Here is a 24,341-nt window from a genome sequence, read left to right as displayed (position 1 = left end):
CTGGGATATTATTCAGCCATATAAAGAATAAAATGGTGGGGGGCTGGGGATTTAGCTCAGCGGCATAAGCGCCTGCCTTGTAAGCAAGCAGTCGTGAGTTCGATCCCTGGTACCGATAAAAATGAAAAAGACAAAAAAAAAAGAGAATAAAATGGTGGTAAAATTCTATAATGCTAGTACTCTGGGAAACTGAGGCAGGAAGATTACAAGTTCAAGCTTAGGCTAAGCAATTTAGGAAGTTGGCAAGACTTTGTGTCAAAGATAAAAATTAAAAAAGGACCTTTACCTTTATGGGAAAACCTTCACTTGAATCCTCAGTATCATCAAAAGGAAAAAAAAAGGGTATTTGTAGAAATGCATATGGAACTGGAAAACTTTATAAGAAGTGAGATCAGGCACAAAATGACAAGTACTGCATGTGGAATTTCAATCTGCTCTCAAAACAGTAGAGAACAGTGGTCTCTAGATCCATGGAACTGTGTTCAATAAGATGCAGAGAGGTTGGTTAGCAGGACAGGGATGTGCATGCAAAGGTGGGAAGGGTAAGTTCCAATGTTTCAAAGTACAGCAGGGCTGTTGTGTTTAACATCGATTAGCTGCACATTACAGAGTAAATAACCAAGTAGTTTTTGATTGTTCCTAATGTAAGGAAACAGTTAATGTCTAAAGTGAGTAGAGCACCACTTACCATGAACTATCATCAGCCTTTGTACACACATATCAAAATGCCACACTTTCCCCACAAATATTTATAAGTATAATGGGTTAATTAAAAACATGAATAAAAAATAATTATTTCACATATATTGTACTGTTTCTGGATGTTTAAGGCAAGAGAGTTAATCTGATCTATGTAATTTCACAACAAAAAGCAAAATTCTTCACTTTTAAGTCAACATACATGTGATTTAAAATTAACTACATTTTCTAATAATTCATATACAGTAAATACAATTTCCTCATGGTATTATTTTAACAGGATCATGCTTATCCTTCTCTTCAAATTATCAGGATACTTCTCAGTATGAATTACTTGATATGTAACATTCAGTGTTCCTTTCTGTACACACTGTCTACAGTTCAGTGAGTTGCCATGTCCTGATACCTTTGACTCACTTGGTACAACCATTTTTCTCATGTTTAGGTCTTCTAAATGATGAATACTTGGACTTTAGACTTGAAGTCTCTGAACTACTGTATTGCCAGCAGTGTAATACTGGTAACATTTAGGGGCTGGGGATTTAGCTCAGTGGCATAAGCACCTGCCTTGCAAGCAGGCGGTCGTGAGTTCGATCCTTGGTACTGATAAAAATGAAAAAGACAAAAAAAATACTGGTAACATTTTACCATGGGGTATCATCCAACTGGTGATGCGGTGCATCTCCTGGGAGAAAGGTTTTCCACATTGTCTACTTTTACAACCTCTTTTCTGAATTAGTGACTCTTGATTCTGTATAAATGCTTCTCCAGTAGTTACTTTCTTATCAGGGATGTCTGATATACATCCTCAAAAGTGTCTGTGTGACGTTAGAGAGCAGCTTTCCACAGTCACTGTGCTTATATGGCTTCTGTATCACATGATTCCTCTGATGTAGCATGAATTGTGACTTCCTGTGGTCCCATAATCACTACATCCATAATATTTATTTCCTGTATGAATTCTTTGATGCCTCATAAGGTGTGACGTTCTAGTGAAAGATTTCCCACATTCACTGTACTTGTAAGGCCTCTCTCCTATATGAATTCTCTAATGGATGATAAGCTGTGCCTTCTCAAAGAAAGCTTTAGCACAATCACTACATCTGTAGGTTTTCTCTCCAGTGTAATTTCTTTGATGTTTAATGAACTGCACCTTCTGAACAAAAGCTTTCCCACACTCACTACACTTGAAGGGCTTCTCCCCTGTGTGAATTCTCTGATGCCTCAGGAGCTGTTGCTTCCAGGTAAAAGCTTTCCTGAAGTCACTACATTCAAAGGGCTTTTCCCCAGTATGGGTCCTCTTGGTGAAGAATGAGACTGGATTTCTCACTGAAAGTTTTCCTACACTCATTGCATTCATAGGACTTCTCACCTGTGTGTGTTCTCTGGTGTGAGATCAGGCTTGATTTCTTGGTAAAGGCTTTCCCGCATTCACTGCTTTCATAAGACCTCTCCCCAGTATGAGTTCTCTGATTTTTGAGAAGCTGTGATTTCCCAAAGAAGGTTTTTCCACAGTCCACAAACCCATAAGGTTTTCCTCCTAAGTGAAGTTTTTGATGTATCATTAGTTGTGACCTCTTGAATAAGGCTTCTTCACAATCATTGCATTGGTGATTCCTCTCCCCAGTGGGGGTTACCTGATGTTTGACAAGCTGTGGCTTTCTAATGAAAGCTTCACCACATTCATTGCACTTACAAGGTTTCTCTCCTGTGTGAATCGTCTGATGCCGAATGAGGAGTGAATTCCTGCTGAAGGCTTTTTTACACTCATTACATGTATAAGGTTTCTTTCCTGTATGAGACCTATGATGAGTAATCAACTGTGACTTCCAAAAGAAAGCCTTTTCACAGTCATCACATTTATAGGGTTTCTCTCCTGTATGAATTCTTTGATGTGTGATGAGTTTCAATTTCTGGCAGAAAGCTTTCCCACAGTCTCTGCAGTCATAGGGCTTCTCTACTGTGTGAATGACCTGATGTCTTTACCTGATGTCTGAGATTTTCTGCCGAAGGCTTTCTCACATTCACTGTATGCATAGGGCCTCTCTCCAGTATGAGTTCTCTTATGCAGAATGAGCAGTGACTTCTGGCTGAAAACCTTGGGACATTCCCCACACCCATAGTGTTTTTCTCCTGAGTGAGTCCTGTGGTGAAAAGTGAGCAAGGACTTTGAGAGAGCTCTCCCACATTCACTGCACTGGTAGTGCTTCTCTCCTGTGTGAGTTCTCTGGTGCACAGTAAATGGTGACTTATTAAAAACTTTGCCACATTCCATATATAAATAGACTCCTATATGTGTTACATGTTTTGAAATAAGCCATGAATCTTTGCTGCTGGTTTTTCTAAATTTATTAAAGTAATGGTATTTTATTTCACCAAACATATTGTCAGGTGTTTTATAAAAACAAATTTTTTTACTGAGCTCATCAAATTTTTTCTGCTACAGTTATATTTTAGAATAAGAAAATCAAAAGGGTGTTTCAAACTTTTTTATCCTGAGGCACATTCATGAAGTCTCATTCCTAAATGAACAAAATTCATGCTTGAATTAAATATTTTCCCCAAAACATCATATCCGTGGCCTGTCTGCATACTTTTGTCTTGATTGTCTTGATGCCGTATTTTGGAATTACTGTCTAGTCAGACTTCTAAAATGGAAAAAATGTAATATACTCAATAATTATGAATATGAATTAAGTTTTTTAAATGAAGCTTAAGATCCTGGGATGGGGAGAACTTTCAAATAATATCTACATATGGGACATTGAAAATGTTAACAGAAATAAATTATAAACACATACATTCATCTGTGATTTTCTTTTATATGTCCAGAACTTTATTAGCTTCAGAACATTAATTACACATAAGTACCAATTATCAGACCCTCACAGCTAAGAACCCAAGCATCACAGAGCCTCACAAGTTGAGTACACAATCATCAGAGTCTAACAATCAGTGAAACATGAGAGTAATAAATATACAGAAAAGTAATAGTAGTACCCCTTTTTGAGAGTGACAAAATAACTAGATATAATGCAGAGTAAATGTAAGTTATTACCTTTACACCTCAAAGATAAGAATCAGAAGTATCTTGACCAGTGTTACATTTAAGAAACATTCTCATTCAAGATTGTAACTGATCTGGGCTTGGTGGTACGCGCCTGTAGGCCCATCACTCAGGAGGCCGAGGCAGAAGAATCATTATGGGTTCAAGACCAGCTTGGGCTACAAAGTGAGCTAAAGGCCAGCCTAAATTGTATAGTGAGACCCTGTCTCAAAAAAAAATTGTAACTGAATCACTGACATCATTACTGACATCATTAACTTCTGCATCACTATAGCTGCTTTGTGGAATTATTTAAGAGTTACCCAGGCCTCAGTATTAATACTTTTTTCTAGGGACATTATCCCGTTTTAGTTAGATCTATACTTGATCTTAGCCAAAAGGCTGAGAAGCGATTTTAGTTGGATCTATAGTTTAATCTATATATCTTAAATCTAAATGTAAGGCTTTCAATAGAAATTATTCCACAGAATTCTTTGTATAATATCAAATAGATCTTATATACCATGTGAGTAGAATTATTTACTTCCAGAAGAGGACCACTTACTAGGTAATTTCATAGTAATCTTGAAAGAAGTTTGTTTTTATTTTTTACTTTTTGACAACATTATTTACTAGCCACTGTGAGGCAATATTCCCAGGAGGTTCTCCACAAGGTGAAAGATTTGGCAAGGTCTTAAATACAAAGCAACTGAGAGAGATAACTTGCAGGGTGGGTGTCTACTAGGGATTGAGCTCAGGGCCTTTGCAGTTATTTTTATTTTGAGAAAGGGTCTGGCTAAATCATTAAAAGTTGCCCTAGCTAGGTTTGAATTTGTAGTCCTCCTGTGTCAGCCTTCTAGAGTACCTGGATTCTGCATATGTACCAGTATACCTGGCTTCTAAGAGATAATTTTTTTTTGAGTGAAGGGAATCTAATCCTTAAATATAAGAATTTTGAATGAAGAAAGAACTTGATTTGCTGATACGATGCATGAGTAAAGATGATACAATTCATTGAGATGAAAGATAATGGAGAGAAGTTTGGAACTCAAAACCAAGAATCATAGATAGACATAATAACTGTGAAATCCACTTTAAAAATTTATAGCAAGTTGTTTACAAGTGTGAGTAGAAAAACAACAGTTTCAAGTTAAAATGAAGATCTAAAATTTAAAAATATACTCAGGTGTGGTGGCACACATCCGTAATCCCAGCAGTGTGCAAGGCTGAGGGAGGAGGATCACAAGTTCAAATCCAGCATGGGTAATTTAGGAAAACTGTCTCAAAATAAAAAAATTAAAGGTAGCTCAGGGAGAAGACCTTGGGTTCAATTCTCAGTACTGCCCTCCCTCAAAAAATCCCTAAAACAAACCTAACATACGTATGTGTTGTTTTCAAATTACTGAATTAACTGATACCAAACAATAAAGCAGTTCAGCTATAGATTTAAAGGTTTAGTCAATTGTGTCAGAAAATCTTAGAGGAGGTGAAAAAAAACCTTGGTGTTTTGGTATGGAGGTTGAGCCCAGGTCTCACTGTGTAGTTTAGGCTGACCCTTATACTCACTATGTAGCCCAGCCTGTCCTTAACTAATACCTGTTCTGTTTTCCCCTCCTGAGTGCTGAGATTATACCATGTACTTCCTTCCTGGTCAAAATAACTGTTATTTTGGAAAACAGGTGGACCATTATCAGTGTTATCTATGGGAAAACACATAAATTTCACAATGTTTGTGCCACATGCTGGCCACCAACCCTTATTTCATCCTATTTTCCAAAATTATATTCTTATATCTAGTCTAGCTCCCAACCGTAGTCTCTATACAGTATCCACGAATCTTTACAAAGTAGAATCATGACTTTTTTTTTTGGTATCAGGGATCAAACTCATGACATTGTGCTTGCCAGGCAGGCGCTTATGCTGCTGAGCTAAATCCCCAGCCCAATCAGGACTTTTTATGCCTCTCTTTGAAAACTCTGATAAATTTAAAATTTCATCATGCCATCAAAGCCCTAATACAGCCTGGTTTCTTAAAGCTCTTCAACTTTATCTCCTAAGACAATCTCATAATATTCTAAGTTGAGCACAAAGACATTTTCTGCTTTAGGACATCTGCCCTCACTGTTCTATTCGGCATGTTTTTGGCATGCTTGGCCCTTAAAATCTAAATATTATTTTTTTTAAGACAGGGTCTGGCTCTAGTTCAAACTGGGCTTGACCTCATTGTGTAGCCTAGGTCGGCCTATAACTTGGGGCAGTCCTTCTGACTCAGCCTCAAGAGGTAGGATTACATGCATGTACCACCTTGCCAGGCTAAATCCAAATATCCTGACATACCACACTAACAGATACCCAACTTAATCCCTTCAGTGCTTATCCAATACATATTCATCTCCTGCTGTCTCTCCCAGGATAGTATAAACCTCATGAAGGCAGAGGACAGGCTTGTGTTTTTTTCTTTCTTTTTTTGGTCTTTTGAGACAGGATCTCACTGTTTGGTTCAGGCTGGCTTAGGGCTCACTTTGTAGCCCAGGCTGGTCTTGAATCTGCAACCTCCTGCCTCAGCCTCCCAAGTGCTGGGATTACAGGAGTGTGCCACCACACCCAGCTCAATTTTGTGGTTTCACTGATGCACTCCTCAGTGCATAAATGCTGTTCATATACTAAACTTTTAAGCAGTTCCTTCTGTATCATTAATCTTCATTATTAACTTGCATGTTAAACTATGTGCTTCATGCTCAAATAGTGAGTTATTGAATATTTTATTGAGAAAAAAGTAGAGGCAGAGCCTCCTCACTATGATTAAGGTATTAGATTTGTATTCTAAATTCATGGGGCCTTGTTCTAGTCTCTCTGTGGATTTAAAGTAAATCTGTCAAATAAGAGGAAAAAAAGTAACTTAAGTGCTTTTATTTTTTTTTTTAATTTTGACGACCAGGAGTAAAACTCAGGATATCGGGCTGGGGATTTAGCTTAGCAGGATAACCACCTGACTTGCAAGTGTACAGTCATGAGTTAGATCCCTTGTACAGATTTTTAAAAAATAATACTCAGGACCTCATACTTCCAGGCAGGCACTTCTTAAGTGGTTTTAGATTGAAATAAAACTCATTTGTAATAAGTATCATTTAAAATGAGAAAAAAATCCAAGCATGGTGGTGCACGCCTGTAATCCCAGCTCTCAGGAGGTTGAGGCAGGAGGACTGCTGTGAGTTTGAGGCCAGTCTGGGCTACATAATGTGGTTAAGGCCAGTCTGAACTGTATAGTGAAACCCTGACTTAAAAAGACAAAACTAAATAAATAAATGAGAAAAAATTGTTTTTTTCTCTCACAGGAAGATAGCAGCCTGTTTCTACAGGTTAGACTTGAGGGTGGGAAGAAGGCAGAGAAGGTAGCTAATTAAAAAGAACTACTTTATTTTAAGAGGCAGGGCTCTAGATGACTGGCTGTAGATCTGTGTACTACATAGGTACATACCCGAGAGGGTATAGTGTCTCATGTCTCAGCACTCAGGGAGGCTGAAGGAGAAGAACTATAAGCTGAATCTCAATCCAAGCAACTCAGCAATTTAGTGAGACCCTATTTCAGAATTTAAAAAAGAAAGGGGGGGGGCTAGGAATGCAGCTCAGTATGAAGGCCCTGAATCCAATCCCCAGTACTGCAAAACAGAAAGACAGTTGTGGAAACTAGGTCATAGAGAAGATTAAATAAAAACCACAGTAAATCAAGATAACAGTCTTGAACCTAACTATTTAGGAACTTTAAGTAAAATATATAACCAACATTGTGAAAGTACTTATCACCAAAAACCTGAGATAACTTCCATTGTTTCTAACATAATCGAATATTTGTCACCTGGAAAGTTCTGACTTAGAATTTCATCATCTATTATCCAGGACTCTCCCTGGTCTAGCTTGAAAACTGCATCAGACTTGATGATCTGATAACCTGGTAATTGGAAAACAAATGACTTGGACCCAGTTGCTTGAGCTAAGAGACTAAAGTGTGAGAAATTTTTATTTCAAAGGCTGTAAAATGAAGCAAATGACTAAATCTTCCAAATCGGTTTAGATATCCAGCCTCTTTGATACCTAAAACTTATATCCAAATCAGTAAGCCCCCTGCAAGTAATGGATACACACTGAGTATCTCACCCAGGAAGACAAGGCTGCTGTAGTTCTCCAGAAGTACATCTCTGTACAAGTTCTTTTGAGGAGGGTTCAGAAGCTGCCACTCCTCCCATGTGAAGTCCACAGCAATGTCCTCAAACGATATCTGAAAAGCACAATTCCTGCTGAATCAGAAGCGAGTCTTGTGAGGTCTTATGGAACAGAAGGGCTCTCATTCATTGGTGGCCAGTGCCCTTTGCTTCTTTTGTCGTCCCTCCCAAGCAGGCTGGCCTGACTTAACTCCAGTGAACAGAACAGAACAAAGTGATGGGACAGCACCTCCCACATTAGGTTATAAGAAAATATGATTTCCTTCTTGGGAACTGTTTCTCTGAACAGCCCCACCAGGACAGCTATGTGGAAAGGCCCGCATGGCAAAGAATTGAGACTTAATTTTCCCATTGGACCTCCAGACAGGTGCAGCCTTTCTTGACAACCTGCTTACTGTGTCACAGATGCAGATCCACAGCCAGTGAGGCAGGTGTCTGGCACTCCCCAAACCGTAGAAACTATGAGATAATATTGTTTTTAGCTACTGAGGTTCAGGGTACTTTGTTAGATAGTTATGGATAACTAACCTGATATACTAATTGCACATTATGCTTTGACAGATAAACAAAAGTATTATGAAAATATCTATCATTGGGGCTGGGGATTTAGCTCAGCGGCATAAGCACCTGCCTTGCAAGCAGGTGGTCGTGAGTTGGATCCCCGGTACCGATAAAAATGAAAAAGACAAAAAGAAAAGAAAAGAAAAGAAAAGAAAATATCTATCATTGAGTTATTTATCCAGTCCATAGAATATGAAAGAGGAGGCTGTCTTTAGTTAAGCACAGTGGTTCTCAAAGAGTGCCACTGGTATTTGAGAGCAGTTCTTAGCTAAGCAGGAATGGTCCCATAGTACAAGACCTCTGGGATGCTTGGACTTTATTTGCAAATGACAGTCACACTTCCTGGTCCTTCAAAGAAAAGGCACTTTCCTTCCTCTAGGGGTAGTTCTGCTCTCAAATCAGAACAAATACTTCCCTAGCTCTCTCTCTTTTTTTAAAATTTTATTTAAGGAGAAAAAGAAAAAAAAAACAGAAAAAGGGTAAAAGTTATACAGAATCTCAAAAAAAAATAAACAGTAGGAAATCACTAGTTAATAGATTACATACTGTCATCTTAGAAATAGTTGTTCAAATTACAAAATTAAAGCATATAAAGTGGACTTTCAAACAGTGAGACTGCAAACAGTTCTGTTCAATGATCCAACAAAACTCAGTAATATGGTTATCTATCTTATACATTTAAATATACATGCAGTTATATCCTTTAGAGCACTTTTCTATTCCTCTCTTTTGTACAATGACAATTACACATTTTGGGTTTTATTATTCCCACAGTTCTTATTACTTTTTTTTGAACAGAGTAAAACCAAATGTGACATAACAAAACAGAGTCAGTCAAATCAAAAGGATGGACATAATACATAATGTAAAAACAAAATACAAGGTGATCAACAATGGTTATTATACTGCCTCTTGCTATTTTAAAAAGAATTGCCTATATCATCAGTTATAATAAAATTGAACAAAATAGTAAAGAACAAAACCAATAAAACCAAAACATTGGAGACATTACAGGACTTCATAAGAAGATAATAGTCAACCAGAATGGGCGTCATAATGAATCTTACTGTCTTCACAGTTGTTGCCTATACTTTCGAACTTGGTACTATCAAGCAAAACAGAATAGAGGAAAAACAGTCAAAACAAGATGGTGAGAGCAATACAGGGTTTCAAAATTAAGTTAATAGGAAATCAAAGTAGGTTACTATAATATATCCTGCTATTTTTTATTTATTCACTTAATTAAAAAGATAAAAATAAAAAGTAAATAATAAAAAAAGGAGATTGAGATAAAAGGGCATAAAAACAAAACAGTGTAGGTCAAAACATAACCATTTAAGCAAAATAGTGTTTTACCACAAGATATCCCGACATAAAAGTAGTTACCATAGTGTCTCTTTCCTTGAAATCTTTGAATGTACTTTATGTACTCTGGCATCAAACATATCAAGACAATGTAAAACCATTCAAGATAATTACAATATTACAGTATTACAGAATCAACTAATAGAAAATGAATAATGGCTTCTATATAATCGCCTTGTCTATAAAAGTTTTTGTTTATATTATCACATATAATAAAATCCAATAAGATACAACATGTTAAGACCAATGGAGACAGAAGAACAAAAGCTTGATGGGACTTTAAATCAGTACTAGCTATTATGATGTCTTGTTTTCTGCAAAATAGCTGTTCCTACCATCCAACCTTCTCTGCCTCATTTCTGTTGAGCTCTTTTTCTGTCATTAGCTGTTAGTTTGTCCTCTTCATTTCGCTTTCTGCTCCACTCTTGTGGCCTGTTTCTGGAATCTTGGTATTTTTCTTTTTTAAGAATATCCTGCAGTATTCTCTGTAGAGTTGAATTGGTGGTTGCAAATTCCCCTAGTTCCTCTTTATCCTGGAAGCACCTTGTTTTTCCATCAATTTCTAGGGACAGTTGTGCAGAATATATCAGTCTTCACTGGAGGTTATTATATTTCAAAGCTTGAATTATTTCCCCCCATGCTCTTCGTGATTTGATGGTTTGTGCTGAGAAATCTGCTGTAATTCTGATGGGTGTTCCCTTGTAAGTGATCTGTTTCTTGTCTCTGACAGCTTTTAATATTCTGTTCTTTTATTGGATTTCTGGAATTTTGATTATTATATGCCTGGGTGTAGCTCTGTTTGGGTTGTAGGTGGCTGGGGTCCTGTATGCCTCATACATCTGAGTATCTTTACCTTTTGCTAAATTAGGGAAATTCTCCTGGATTATTTCTGTGAATAGCTTTTGTAGTTCATTTTTTTGTGTCCCTACTTCTTCTTTTACATTCTTAAGTTATAGATCCTCTTATTATCTTCTAGTCTTTGTATTATTGCTGTTTGTTTTCTTGTTATTTTTAAGAAGTTTTTCATTTCATGCTCCCACAATACAAACCTGCCCTCTAGTTCAGATAATCTATCCTTAATTTCTTTCAAGCTGTTATGCCAGCTTTCAATAGAGTTTTTAGTTTCCTGGTAATGTCTTTGAACCTGCTTCACATATTCTATGTTTTCTCTATTTTCTCCATCAAGCAATTCTCCCCTTTTTTTCTGTTCTTCCATTCCACCATCTGTTTTTTCTTGGGTGGTGCTTAGCATTTCTTTAACTATTCTATTTATATCTTGCTTTATTTCGTTAAATACTTCACTTTTGAACTTGTTTATGAGGCTCCGGAGACATCGTTTTATGTCTCTCGGTGCCGTGTCTGATATTGCATGTTTTTGGTCCTCATTCTCCTTTGCATTTACCTTTCCTGGATCAGTGTTCTCAGCATTGGGGACTGATGACCCTTTCTTGTTGATCCCTCTTCCCATACTTTTTGTTCCTTCATACAAGCGTATATAGGAAGCCCAGTTTTTTTTCTTTGTGGGTTACAGTTTGTTTGAATCTGCTGGCTAGGTGTTCCCGCCCACTGCAGTGTACTAGGGAGACACAGACCTGGGCAGCCTATGCTGGGCCTGCCCCTCCAGGTCAACGTAGTGAAGGCTTCACTACTAGGGTGCACCAGCAGGCGCTGGGACCTGGTTTGGGTTAGCCTACTGGGTCTTAGTCAGCGGCGTCATCCAGGCCAAACACTCCGCACCAATCCTGTTTGAGAGCAGAACATGTGACTGAAGTCACTGCAGCGTGCTGTTCCTACTAGCGTGCCCTGTCCCGGAATGTCCTCTTTTGGAGCCTCCTAGGCTATGGAAGTGTCTCCGTTCCTCTCCCTCTACCTAGCTCTCTTAGCTCTCTTCTAAAACAGATATTGATCAATTAAGGTTCTAGAAACTCTAAGAGGGTCTAGAAATATAAAAATGAGTACAAAAAAATCACACTTAAAAGTATTTTTAGACTTTCAGGGCAGGGGTAACACATGGTACAGAGATGTAGGGAGCAGCTGAAGCTGGAGACTGACCACATGTGCAGGCCAGTCAGAGAGCAATGAATGCCTTGGCAAACAAGCTGTTCCAAGCCCCAAGGCAATCCAAGCAATGGGATGCTAGCAAAGGGGTGTCACATGACTTTACTCTTGCTAAATGTATAAATGAACATCCCCTACAGTGGTTGAACAGTTCTTTTTCTCCCATCAGAAGAGAGGGCTCCACCTGACCCCATCTTTCATCTTTTTAAAAAAAATTTTCCTATCCCCTCCTGCTCCCCCAACATCTAAAGCTGCAGCTGGATGCTAGAATTGGTGCATGAACACAGACTGGAGTAAGAACAGTGGGCAAGGGACACTTCTCATTTGGAGTGCAAAAGGGAAAAGTGCACTGGTAGTGGTCAGTTACTCATCACTGTGATGAACTGATATTAATACCAGGTATTGGACCTGGGATAAGACAGAAATGGGCTTAAGAGAAGCCAGAGAGAGAAACAGGCTTAAGAGAAGCCAGAGAGACACAAACAGGCTTACAAGAAACAAAAGGGAAAGAAATGTATTGATTTTATTAGTTGTTAAAGATGGGGCAACAGTCTCAAGAACCAGAGATTTATACAGATGTACATAGATATATAGATATGTTTGTTGCACGCTTGATTCCTGAATTTTACTTTTGTGGATTTGCATCAAAAAGTACTTCAGTCTTTAAAAGGACAACAAAGGCTTTGTCTTGAAGCATGACTTTAAAATCAAGCCCAAGCAAGAAGACCACCAACAGAGCTTAAGCTCTCTGGCTTTGCTTTTAATTAGATAAGAAAGAAGCAGTGAGGGACAAGGAGACCCTGCCCCACTAGAGAAGCATTCAGCCTTAACTGAGCCACAAATGGCAATTTCTGCCTTCTCAGTTCAGAGAAATTTTGCTACATTACAGGCTAAGATTTCTGTCTTTGATAAAAAGTCATTCTTTTTTTTTTTTTGGTCTTTTTTTTATTGGTACCGGGAATCTAACTCACGACTGCCTGCTTGTAAGGCATGCGCTTATGCCGCTGAGCTAAATTCCCAGCCCAAAAAGTTATTCTTTAAGTTAATTGTTCAATAACTGATCTTTAAGAATGCAAATAAATGATGCAGTGCATGGAGAGTTCCCTGGGGTGGCCTGGTCCAGTTTGGCTTAGTGCAGTGGACAGCTCTTAGGGACCTGCACAGCAGAGTTGGTGTTTACATGCTACTGCAGGTGGCTGTAGGTGGCAAGAACTCCACCAAGGCCTGGCAAGCTTTTAAACAGCCAGCCGGCCAGCCTGCCAGCACCAGCACCACAGTACTTTGCCGGGGTCAGGAAAGAGGGATGTGGCTCTGAGGTGCCTCACCTACCCTAGCTGCTGTGCTCATGCTCCATGCACTGGAAGTTACATGGCGAAGGTGATGGCAGTGCCTGTGCTCAGACCCCCAACAGCAGTGGGGCCTCCAGTGGCCAGAGTGGGAGTGTTAACCGTTGGGCCTAGCACCTAGGGTCAGAAGGTGGCCTGGGATTCTTGAACACCTCCTCCTCTCAGCTCCACCCTCCAGGAGCCGAGCTCCGTGGCCTGCCTGCCAGCTATCCATGCCTACCGCCTCGAGGGAGTGGCAAGGTAGGTTGGAGCAGCAAGGCAGTGGGGAGCCACAGCTCGAGGTGGGAGCAGCAAAAGGCAAGCGAAAGGCCTGGATGCCTATATAGGGGCCATTGAAGCTGGAAATTCACCACACATGGGGGAGCCAGCCAGCCCTCCAAGGACAAAGACCACCTGAGGCAAGCTGCAGAAACAGTGACTCCAGGCCCCTCAATCAGGCCCTTGCCATATATGCAGATTGATAGGTTCTATACATCCTCCCAACTTGGTACCAGACCCAGAGAAACAACATATCTCCCCAAGAGTAACTCCTATGTTTTCCTCATTCTAGAGATAAACCTCCTGTTCCCTTTTTGGGCTTGTGCTGAGCCCTTTCCAATCCAGACTCCACAACCACCCAAGCCTCCACCTCCAGCCTCCAGTAAACCTTTCTGTCCCTGCTTTACACAGGCAGATGCTCCTTCAAATCAGTAGTTAATGTGTTATTTTGCCCACCTCCCAAACTCTTCCCCCAGCTAAAACCGGTAAAAGTAGTCCCACTTCTTTGTTCTTGTTTGAGAGCCTCAGTATCCCCTGCCCCATGAAGCTCTTTCATGCCCACTAAAGGCCTCCTCCCTTGTCTCCTTATCTCTCTCATTTTCTCTGCTCTGCTTCAGACTGACTACCAAAAATACTGATCAGATTATTAGGCAACACGGTGTCATATGACATTAAATTTCTAAATGTCTGAATAAACGCCCCTACAGTAAGGAGGCAGTTCCTTTCCTCCCATTAGAAGACAGAAGTCTCCATCTGACCCTGGCTTTTGTCTCTCTTTTTCATTCTCTTGCAGTCCTTCACCTGGGAACCTCAAAAACTGTACAGGTCATGGCATGCTTTTTAAAAAAATATATATATTTTTTTGTTACCAGGGATCGAACTCAAGATGTTGTACTTGCCAGGCAGGCACTTACGCCACTGAGCTAAATCCCCAGCCTCAGTCATGGCATGCTTGAATGCAAAATTCAGGGTTTTTTTTCCTCTGCAATTAAGGCTCTTACCATAGGAATGTCATATAATCCTCAAGGTCTAAAAGTTGTTAAGCATGGTCATTGTACGCTCAAAATTCTATTACAAAAACAGTAGGGGAAATCATACTCTACAAAGTTTGTACCTTGTAATAGACTTCACTTGGCAACATATACTATTAACTTTTTAAATTATAATAAAGATGGAACTAATGCAGCAGGAAAAGCAATCAGGTGAAAGGAAAAAGAAGAGTCCTCTGGAGAGATTTTCATACTGGACAATGAAAGCACTGTCCATTGTTACTTTGGGTTTGAGGGTATGCTTGTGTTTTTCCAGAAAATGCTGAACAGCTTATCTGGGTACCAGAACAAGCTATCTAGACCCAGAAAAAAAGTTAATTTCAGGAGCTGGGGATTTAGCTCAGCAGCATAAGTGCCTGCCTTGCAAGCAGGCAGTTGTGAGTTTGATCCCTGGTAGTGATAAAAAGGAAAAAGACAAAAAAAAAAAGTTAATTTCACCTCAAAGAAGCTGATGCTCAGTCCTATGACATGACTGATGCCTCAGAGACCACACCACAACTGATAAACCAGGATAAAGCCAGGGCCAACCTGGGGCCAATTAAAGAAATTGACCCAGGATGTCCAAGAAATTGTAACCAGAAAGAAAAATCAAAGGTCTAAATAGGTGGTAAGAGTATACAGAAATAACCAAACTGAAAGATACATAAAAGAATGGGACACAAAAGTTCCTAGTAGTCTCAAGATAAAATAAAAAATACATGCTAATTGTATATACTAAAACATTTTATTCTTTTTTTTTTCATTTTCTTTTTTGTCTTTTTTTCGTTTTTATCGGTACCAGGGATCGAACTCATGACTGCCTGCTTGCAAGGCAGGTGCTTATGCCGCTGAGCTAAATCCCCAGCCCCAAAACATTTTATTCTTTCCAAATCTTCTTGCAGAAGATCTCTGCTGAGTTACCTACAATAAAATCTGACTAGTGTATTTATAGTTGTAAAAAATATAAGTTGTAAAAACTTATTATAATTCAATTTGGTCAAACATATTTGAGTATGCTCTGATTTTGTAAAGATGTTTCTGTCTAGTTTGTTAAGCTGTGTACTTGTTTCTTTGTCTGTCTGTCATATCTGTGAACTGTTTTTTATTTGAACTCAACAATTTTTTCTTTTGTCTTTTGGATTTTTGGATCATTTGATCAAAGTTTACTTTGGGTTATAAATTTAAAAAACATGCTTCCACCTGAGTTGCCAGCTATTCAAAATGATGCTAAAGTTGGTTATGTAAATGTAATGTATATTTTTGTTCATTATGACATGAGAGTTTCATTGTTCAAAATAATGTGTTAAATGTTGTGATTGAATTTTCACGAGTTATCAGGAATTACTAAGAAATTAAACAAAAATCCCTTAGGAATGGGGGAGAATATTGGACAGGACTTCAACTGATGAACAAGAAAGCGGCTGTCTAGTAACAACCAGTTTTTTTCATTGATGGGAGGCCCCAGTGATCTCTAGAGCCTTATGGAAGACATACCCAGTAAAGTTATTAAAATAAATAATTGTGATGTGTTCTTACTGGTCATTCTCAAAAGATTACACATTATAGACAATATGATTTTTAATTTAAAGATGCTCTGATACAAAGGTTTTCATATGGTTGTGACAATTAATTGTTATCAAATGTACTCACACCTCCAGATGTACAGGCCTTCCAAAATATACAACAAGGATTGTTTATGGTGATAGACTTTTTTTTTTTCATATTTAGACCTCTGCCTTTAACAAAAACTTATGAGATATATATCTCACTAAAGGTCAACAAGTTGGGTAAAAGCTTCTTATGTATTAGACAGGGATGACTGACTAAGAGGAGTATTTTTTTGCAAGATGGAAATTCAGGTGTGTTATAAAAATGTCATCATAGGAATTGGGGATATGGCTCAGTGCCATAAGTGCCTGCCTGGCAAGTTCAAGGTTGTGAGTTTGATACCTGGTACCAAAAAAAAAAAAAAAAAAAAAAAAAAAGTGTCATCATGATTGTCATGATAGCTTTAATTTCTAATTTTCTGTGCAGAATATGTAACTATTAATATTTTATAAGAATTCAAATGTTAAAACATCCATGGTTAATGGTTCCATTTTACATTCAAAAGTGCCTGATATTCAGATATAATAGTAATATTAAGCTTATTGCTTCCATTACAACTTAATGTCATTAAACTTTTCTTCAGGATGTTCAACAACTGAGGTTTAGAGACAAAAATTAGAGAGATGGATGGGCTAAGAGGATAGCCAATATTTTGGCCCTGGCCCTCCAAAGTCAGTTAGGACCCAGCACATAGAGAACCTCTGCTGCAACATCCTGTAACTCAGCGAATGGGTCCTTGGTCTTCTGATCAAAGAGATTATGAAGAGATTCTGATCAAAGAGACAAAACCGATCATCAGTGTGTCTAATGAGAGTCACCAAAAGAGATAAATCTCACAAACTTTCACAAAAAGCAACTTTGTCAAGCAATGGCCAGGACTCATCCAAATGGCTGACACTGCTAAAAGTACTAAGAGGTGCTATGCATGGTTCCCAGGTAATTCCTGTAAGTGACCTTCATAGGTAACAAGAGACTGACTGTAATTAATACAGGTCTCACTTTAACTTGGTCTTGAACATTCTGCAGAAAAGTACACACCACAAGAGGTATAAAACAATGTCATAGTAAATGTTAGCTATAAAAAAACCTAAATCACTAGCACTTTATGAAAAATTGCCAGCTATACTGGTAATTGACCACCATTATGGATTAATGCACTGTACAAGGTTAAATTGCTAACTGCAGGGATTTAAAATCCTTGAACTGGAAATCTTTAGCTTAAACGAGTAAATTCACTCAAAATGAAAAGGCTTCCAAATAAAAAGATCTATAGAATTCTCCAAACACAGCACCTCTAACTTCAACTGACCACCCATCACGTGTAGCCACAAAACAGAAAATGTGGAGATGTAGGCAGCAGATGAAGCTAGATTGATCGGTTGTGCAGAGCCAGTCAGAGAACATTGAGCTCAATGGCAAACAAGCTGCTCTAGTCCAGGGAACACCAACCCTCAAGGCAATCCAAGCACTGGGTTGCTAGGCAAAGGGGTATCATGCGACTTTATCTTGCTAAATGTATAAACACCCCTACAGTGGTTAGGCAGTTCCTTTGCTCCCATCCAGAGAGAGGGGACCACCTGACCCCAGCTTTTTTATCTTTTATTTTCCCTTCCTCTCATTGTCCATCCCCCAAGATCTAGAGCAGCAACCAGATGCAACACAGAGACTATGAAATAAGTATATACAGGAATAGGACAAAGCAGTGTAGAAGTCTAAGTCTAGATGGTCCATTACAAGCTTATGAAGACTCCTACGGAGGAAAATGGAAGAGGGAATGTTTCAGAATAGCAGTATAAGCAAAAGCATGAAAAAGTGTTTATCAGCTCAGGGTCAGGGCTGGGAGTACAACTCAATGGCAGAGCACTTGCCAAGAGTCGCATGAGGCCCTGGGTTCAATCCATAGCATCAGACACACACAATCAGAAAACAACAAAACATAAGAAAGTATGATGGTGGGACTGATCCTGCTCTCTTTAACATGAAATCTGAAACCTGGATAGATAGGCAGGGACCAGCTTTCACTTAACTCAGTGCTTTTGAGCACGCTAGTCCAACAGCTACAAGAACCCAGACATGAGAAAAGCTTAGAGCAAGTTCCGCAATCAGAGATCTAACCGGAATTATCTTTCCTCATTAAGCTGAAGCACCAAAAGGGTAACTCAGTGTTTGGATCACTGAAAAAAATAGGATTAAATAAGATTAACTTCTTAGACTGGGGATCTAGAAGATGGAAGACCAGTAAGCAGCAGAGGAAATGGTGACTCTCTTGAGAGTCACTGTCTAGATGCTGGAATACAGCATCATGAGGCAGCCAAGAAGGAAGGAAGTGGGTCCCCTGGACCCAGGAAGAATCTGAAGTGTGAGCTAAAGCCCACAGAAAGAATAAAAAGAAAAACTTCAACAAAGAAGGAAGCAGTAGCGCGTGGCGCCTTTGCCTGGAGCTGGTCTCACTATGTGAGAAGAGTTGTTGAAACCTGGGAACACATTGTCACTCTGACAGTGGTGGCTGGTGACTCCAGAAGCCTCTACAGAAAGACACAGTAGTGGAGGAGAGCAGTGGACATGGAGGACTGCATGGGCTGGTGGTGAGTGCAGAGGACTCAGTCCTCTCGTAGTAGAGAGCCATTGGCCAGCAGCCATTTCGGAGTCAGGCCAGTTAAGTTTGGAACTAGAACTGCTACTGGCTTCCTCTAGCAGCGTCCAGCTGGGCTCAGACCTGTGGAAACTGTGTGGACTGCAACAAGAGCAATGGCTCTGGTCTCAGAACAGGCCTGCTAAGGTTGTCTACTACTCCACCATAAAGCAATGGCTCGCTTGCTGGGATACAGTGGCTCAATTCAAGACCCTGTCTCCACAGGCTATCTACTAGTGAACCCAGACAGAATCCTGAAGTGGGCTGTTTTCTGTTTTGTTTTGTTGAGTTTTTTCTTTTCTCATTTGTTTTATTTTATTCAGTTTTTTAAAAATTTCTTTCTTTTTTTTCTTTGTGTATGAGTGTGAGAGTGGTTCCTAACTTTTTTGTGGGTGTAGCTCTGTTCTGTTCTACCTTTTAACTCTTCCATCTATCTTTTCCCTCAGTCTTCTGCATCAGTTTTCTCAAGTTGGCAGGATCCATCTTTGTCCTCCAACTTTACTTGTAATCTCTTTCTTTGTTTCCCCTTCTCTATTTTCTCCTTAATCCACTTTAAATTTTTAACACCTGGGGGCAAAATTGACACATTACAAACTTACATACTGTATTCAATTATCTGGTTTGTTTTACATTTTGTTATATAATCACAAAGCTATTTCATTTGATTAAAAGTTGCAAATTAAGGGTTAGCTCAGTTTGTTCTTTTATAGTTTGTGTTTGATGCTATTGGTACCACTACAGTAAAATTGACATAATTGTTCTAAACAGCTGTTGGCCCTGATAATCTGTGATGGAGACTAAGGGTCACAGAAAATTTGGTGGCACAGTGCCAAAGAACCAGGGACTAGGTCAAACAGCAACACCTTCGCCTCTCCAACAAACTGAAAAGGTAAGATTTTCCAACAGGCTTAAACCCTCAAAACCAGCTATACCTGGAAGATACCTCAGAGAAGTAATCATCACCTATGCATTCTAAATACCACCAATAAAGCAACTCACATAACTACAAACATCACCCCAGCAATTAAACTAAAAAAAAAAAAAAAAAAAGAAATGAGAAGACACTTAAATAAGATGCAACTCCAGACATACAGTTCACCAAAGGCAAATGCAGGAGGCAATGAGGTAGAAAAATACAAATGCCTCCCACCAGGTCTCTCTGAAGTGATAACAACAAAGCAATCAAATGAGACTCTAGAAAAAAATGAAATCAGAAATAATCTCTCTACTACAGAGATTACCAAAATACACACCATACTTAGTGATGTGAGAACAGACAGACAAAAAAATAGAATTTAAGCAAATTATGGAAATGTAGCATAGGAAACAAATGGAATCCATAAAGCAGATTCAAGTAGATATCCAGAATAAAAACTCCATTGAAGGGGCTGGGGATTTAGCTCAGTGGCATAAAGCACCTGCTTTGCAGGTGGTCATGAGTTCAATCCCCGGTACCGATAAAAATGAAAAAGACAAAAAAAAAAAAAAAAAAAAAAAAAAACAACACACCAAAACTCCATTGAAAGTATTCAAAGTAGATTAGGTCAATGTGAGGACAGGATTGGAAATACTGAAGACATGCTTGCAGTTAGTGACCAAGAAAAGAAAGATTTCTCAAAAGCAAGGAACCATGAGAAATCAACCCAACAGCTGCTAGGGGAGACAAAGAAGAATAACTTAAGATTGATTGCAGTCAATAAAAAAGCAGGAGATACCCTAAATGACATTAAAAAATGTTCACAGACATCATGAGAAAACTTTCCTAGTAGAGAAAAACAATTTGACATACAAATAAATGGGGCATGTAGAACTCCAATTAGCAATGATCAAAAAAAATCTGCAGCCCGCCATATCATAGTCAAGATCCCAGAAATTCAACACAAGAATAGAATCTTAAAAGCTGTTAGGGAAAAGAAACAAATCACCTATAAAGGAAAGCCCATCAGAATCACAGCTGACTTCTCAGCACAAACTCACAAGTCAAGGAGAGCTTGGAGTGAAATACTCCAAGTTATAAAGGAAAACAACATTCAACCCAGATTGCTGTATCCCACAAAACTATCTTTCAAAATTGATGGAGAAATAAGATACGTCCATGACAAAGAACACCTGAGGAAATTTATGACCCCCCCCCCAGACCAGCACTTCATAATGTTCTGAAAGATATTCTAGAAAGAGGTAAGAAGAACTACAGCTCTATGAGCCCCAACAGAAGGAATCCACCAAGGAAGGCAAACAATTAGAGGGAAGAAATAAAAGGTGTGAGGTAGAAGAGCCAACAACAGGAAAATAACATGACAAGGATAAGTCAGTACATACCAGTTTTAACCATCAATGTTAATGGTCTTAATTCACCAGTCCAAAGACATAGACTGGCAGAATTGATCAAGAAGCAAGATCCAACAATATGCTGCCTACAAGAAACACATTTAATTCAAAAATAAATTCATATACTGAAAGTCAAAGGATAGAAAACAATACCAATGTGACAGGAGGCTCCCCAAAAAGCAGGGATAGATATTCTATTTGCAGACAAAGTGAATTTCAACCCAAGGCTGATTAACAAAGATAAAGAAAGTCACTACATCCCGGGGATCCTCATAAAAGGAACAATCCAAGAGGAAGAGGTAACAATTATAAATATATATGCAACACAGTGAACCCAACTATATAAAACAATTACTAAAAGGCATGAAAAATCAAATAAGCCTTAATACACTTGTATTGGGAGACCTCAATACCCCACTGCTACAAAAAACCAGATCAACTAGACAAAAAATCAATAATGAAATAGTAGAACTAAATCAAACTTTTGAACAAATGGACTCAGTAGATGTCTATAGAGTGTTCCATTCCACAACATCAGAATACACATTCTTCTCAGCTACACATAATACACAAAATAGACCACATACTGGCTTAAAGAACATGCTTAAGTAAATGTAAAGGAATTTAAATTATTCCATGCATACTATCAGACCACAGTGCAATGAAGGGGCTGGGGATTTAGCTCAGCGGCATAAGCACCTGCCTTGCAAGCAGGCGGTCATGAGTTCGATCCCTGGTACCGATAAAAATGAAAAAGACAAAAAAAAAACCACACACACACACAAAAAAAAAAAACACAGTGCAATGAAATTGGAAATCCATGACAAAGGAAACCACAAGAACTTCATAAACATATGGAAATTAACTAGCACCCTACTGAACAAACAATGGATCACAGATAAAATTAAAGAAGAAATTAGAGTGTTTTTACAGTTGAATGATAATGAGAATACAACATACCAGAACTTGTGGGACATAGGAAAACAGTCTTAAAAGGGAAATTTATAGCAGTAAATACTCATATCAGGAAAACAGAGCAAGTACATATATACAACATAATGTTGAATCTCAAACTTCTAGAAAAAGAAGAGCAGACTAAACCAAAACGTTTGTATGAGGGAGGAAATTATAAAGATCAAGGTAGAAATTAACACATTAGAGACTTGAAAAAAAAAACAAAGAAACTTATATACAGTCATTCTCCACTACAGCCACAGACAAGGTCCTGATCCAACTGCCTACACTCCTAGCCCAGGGATCTTTCCTCCTAGTCTCTCTGTGAAGCATTCCTCAGTGCTAAGGTTGGTTATCTACTTATAGAGTGAGGGAGATGCTGATGACACTTTTCCTCACTCTAATTTAATACCCAGGATTCTTCTCGGTCCCTTCCTCATTATCCCAGGGCCTCTCAAACTGCTGCTGCCTTCCACTCAGAACTCCCTCAGCAACAACAGTAGGATAACCTCCAAGGCTATGCTGATGGACCTGATCCTTAACCGATATGCCATTTGCAGGGACTCTGGCCCATAGCTTATACAAAGTAACTGTGTAAGAAATAGTCCCAGGAAATACAGTATGTTCATTCATTACGGGCTGTCTTTTAGTACTTGTATCTCTGCATGACCTAAATCAAACCATTTCTTTTACATGTATTTATCAGGGTATGTTCACTTACCCTGAATGGTTGGTCTGCTTTTTTCCTTTTGACAAAGTAAACTATGTCACTATTTCTATTTCTCATTCTGCTGCAACTTCTGGAAATACCTGAGAAAAGCTTGCAATTCAACTGTGTGACAATATAGCACCTTCCTCATATTTGCCTGCGCTTTGTATTGAATAAAGTACTTTGTGTTCCCTTTAACATCTTCCCAGAAGTTATATTTTCTCTTATTATGATTTAAATGTATTTAGACCTTTCTTGTTTGTTGTAGAGATTCTAGTAAGCCTCATTATACCACAAAAGTAATATAAAATAAAATTTAAAAATCTTCCAAGAGAATAAACAACCCACCTGTGACTCAATCATTTCTACTGATCTTGGGAAAGCTGCTGGTTTGGAATTTCTGTCTGTCCTGACTGGAGAGAGTCCTCTGGTGAAAGGTTTGGAAAGTAAGAATCCATTCTCATTCTTGAAGCCTTTTTTCACTTGCTGCATATGAACTGTCTTGTTCCTGAGAGCAAGGGCCTGCAGATACAGCAGACATGTTATTTTAGATGATGTCATTCATTGAGGAACCTAAATCTTGTTTTTCTCTTTCTAGTAATTCAGATCATTTAAACACTAGATATGTGATAGATGCAAATAAGTCCTATTAGGTAAAAAACAGGAAGGAAGATGACATGTCTCTTTGAGGCTGGCCACTGCTGGGCCACGTCCTGGCTTCTACTCATGAACACCGCATTGAAGCTACTCACCTCACTGGTTCAAGCAAACACTCCTAGCAAGCACACCACTGCACCAAACTGCTCTACAGAGACATCAAGAAAGTCTGGAAATAATAACAATTCATCCTTTCTATAGCAATGGTCCCTGATGGGGGGATTATTAATTTACATGAAATAATTGGCATAGATGCTGTAAGTAAAAATGTAACTCATTCCTAGGCAGTATGGTAAATATAAAATGGCTATTAAATGGAAATGTTTCATTAGCGTAGTAGGTTGGCTCCCTACCTCCAAATAAGCCCTGGAACAAAAGAAAAACATGAATCAGAAAAACAAATGGAATGAAACAGATAATCTTTCGGGAGACTGCAAGGTTAGTTTATGTTGGGTCTGAGACTGAGTAGAGCCATAGCTTCAGCCTGTAACAGGTGGTGGCAGAGGGTACTGCAAGACCCCCTATTTGTTGTTTGGTTTTTTGTTTTTTGTTACTGGGGATCAAACTCATAACCTCACACTTTCAGGCAGGCGCTTAAATTGCTGAGCTAAATCCCCAGCCCAAGACAAAGGTTTAAGGAAATCTTTATATTGCTTCTTTCTCACCTCACACTAGGACACATGCTACCTGTACTTTTCCCAAGAAATTAACAGTAGTAGCCAGGCATGGCAGGTTACCCCAGCTACTCAGGACACTGAAGCAGGAAGACTACAAGTTCAAGGAAAGCCTGGATGAGTTGGTGAGACCCGTGTTGAAACAAAAATAAAAGGGCTGGGGATGTGAATCAGTGGCAGAATGCTTGCCCTGCATGT

At 38.8% G+C, this 24,341-nt stretch overlaps 1 protein-coding gene across 11 annotated transcripts in view; it reads right to left on the bottom strand.

Moving 5' to 3' along the window:
* The window catches only part of Chfr (checkpoint with forkhead and ring finger domains), a 69,877-nt gene that overhangs the window by 41,229 nt on the left and 4,307 nt on the right, over positions 1-24,341 (bottom strand). For 10 of the 11 annotated variants that reach the window (XM_063225398.1, XM_063225400.1, XM_063225402.1 and 7 more), the window contains 2 exons: positions 23,161-23,334; positions 7,901-8,021 (listed from right to left, as the gene is read on the bottom strand). In XM_063225398.1, coding sequence (XP_063081468.1) covers positions 7,901-8,021; positions 23,161-23,304 — 265 coding nt within the window. In that variant the 5' untranslated portion in view covers positions 23,305-23,334. Of the gene's footprint in view, positions 1-7,900; positions 8,022-23,160; positions 23,335-24,341 lie in introns of those variants that run through there. The other variant, XM_063225403.1, reaches the window with a different exon arrangement.

Source organism: Cavia porcellus, unplaced genomic scaffold, assembly GCF_034190915.1.
Source record: "Cavia porcellus strain 051 isolate PalLab524CR breed Dunkin Hartley unplaced genomic scaffold, mCavPor4.1 scaffold_16, whole genome shotgun sequence".
NCBI classification, from domain to species: Eukaryota; Metazoa; Chordata; class Mammalia; order Rodentia; family Caviidae; genus Cavia; species Cavia porcellus.
Note: the sequence above shows the minus strand (reverse complement) of the source record. Positions and strands in the feature narration are given on the sequence as shown.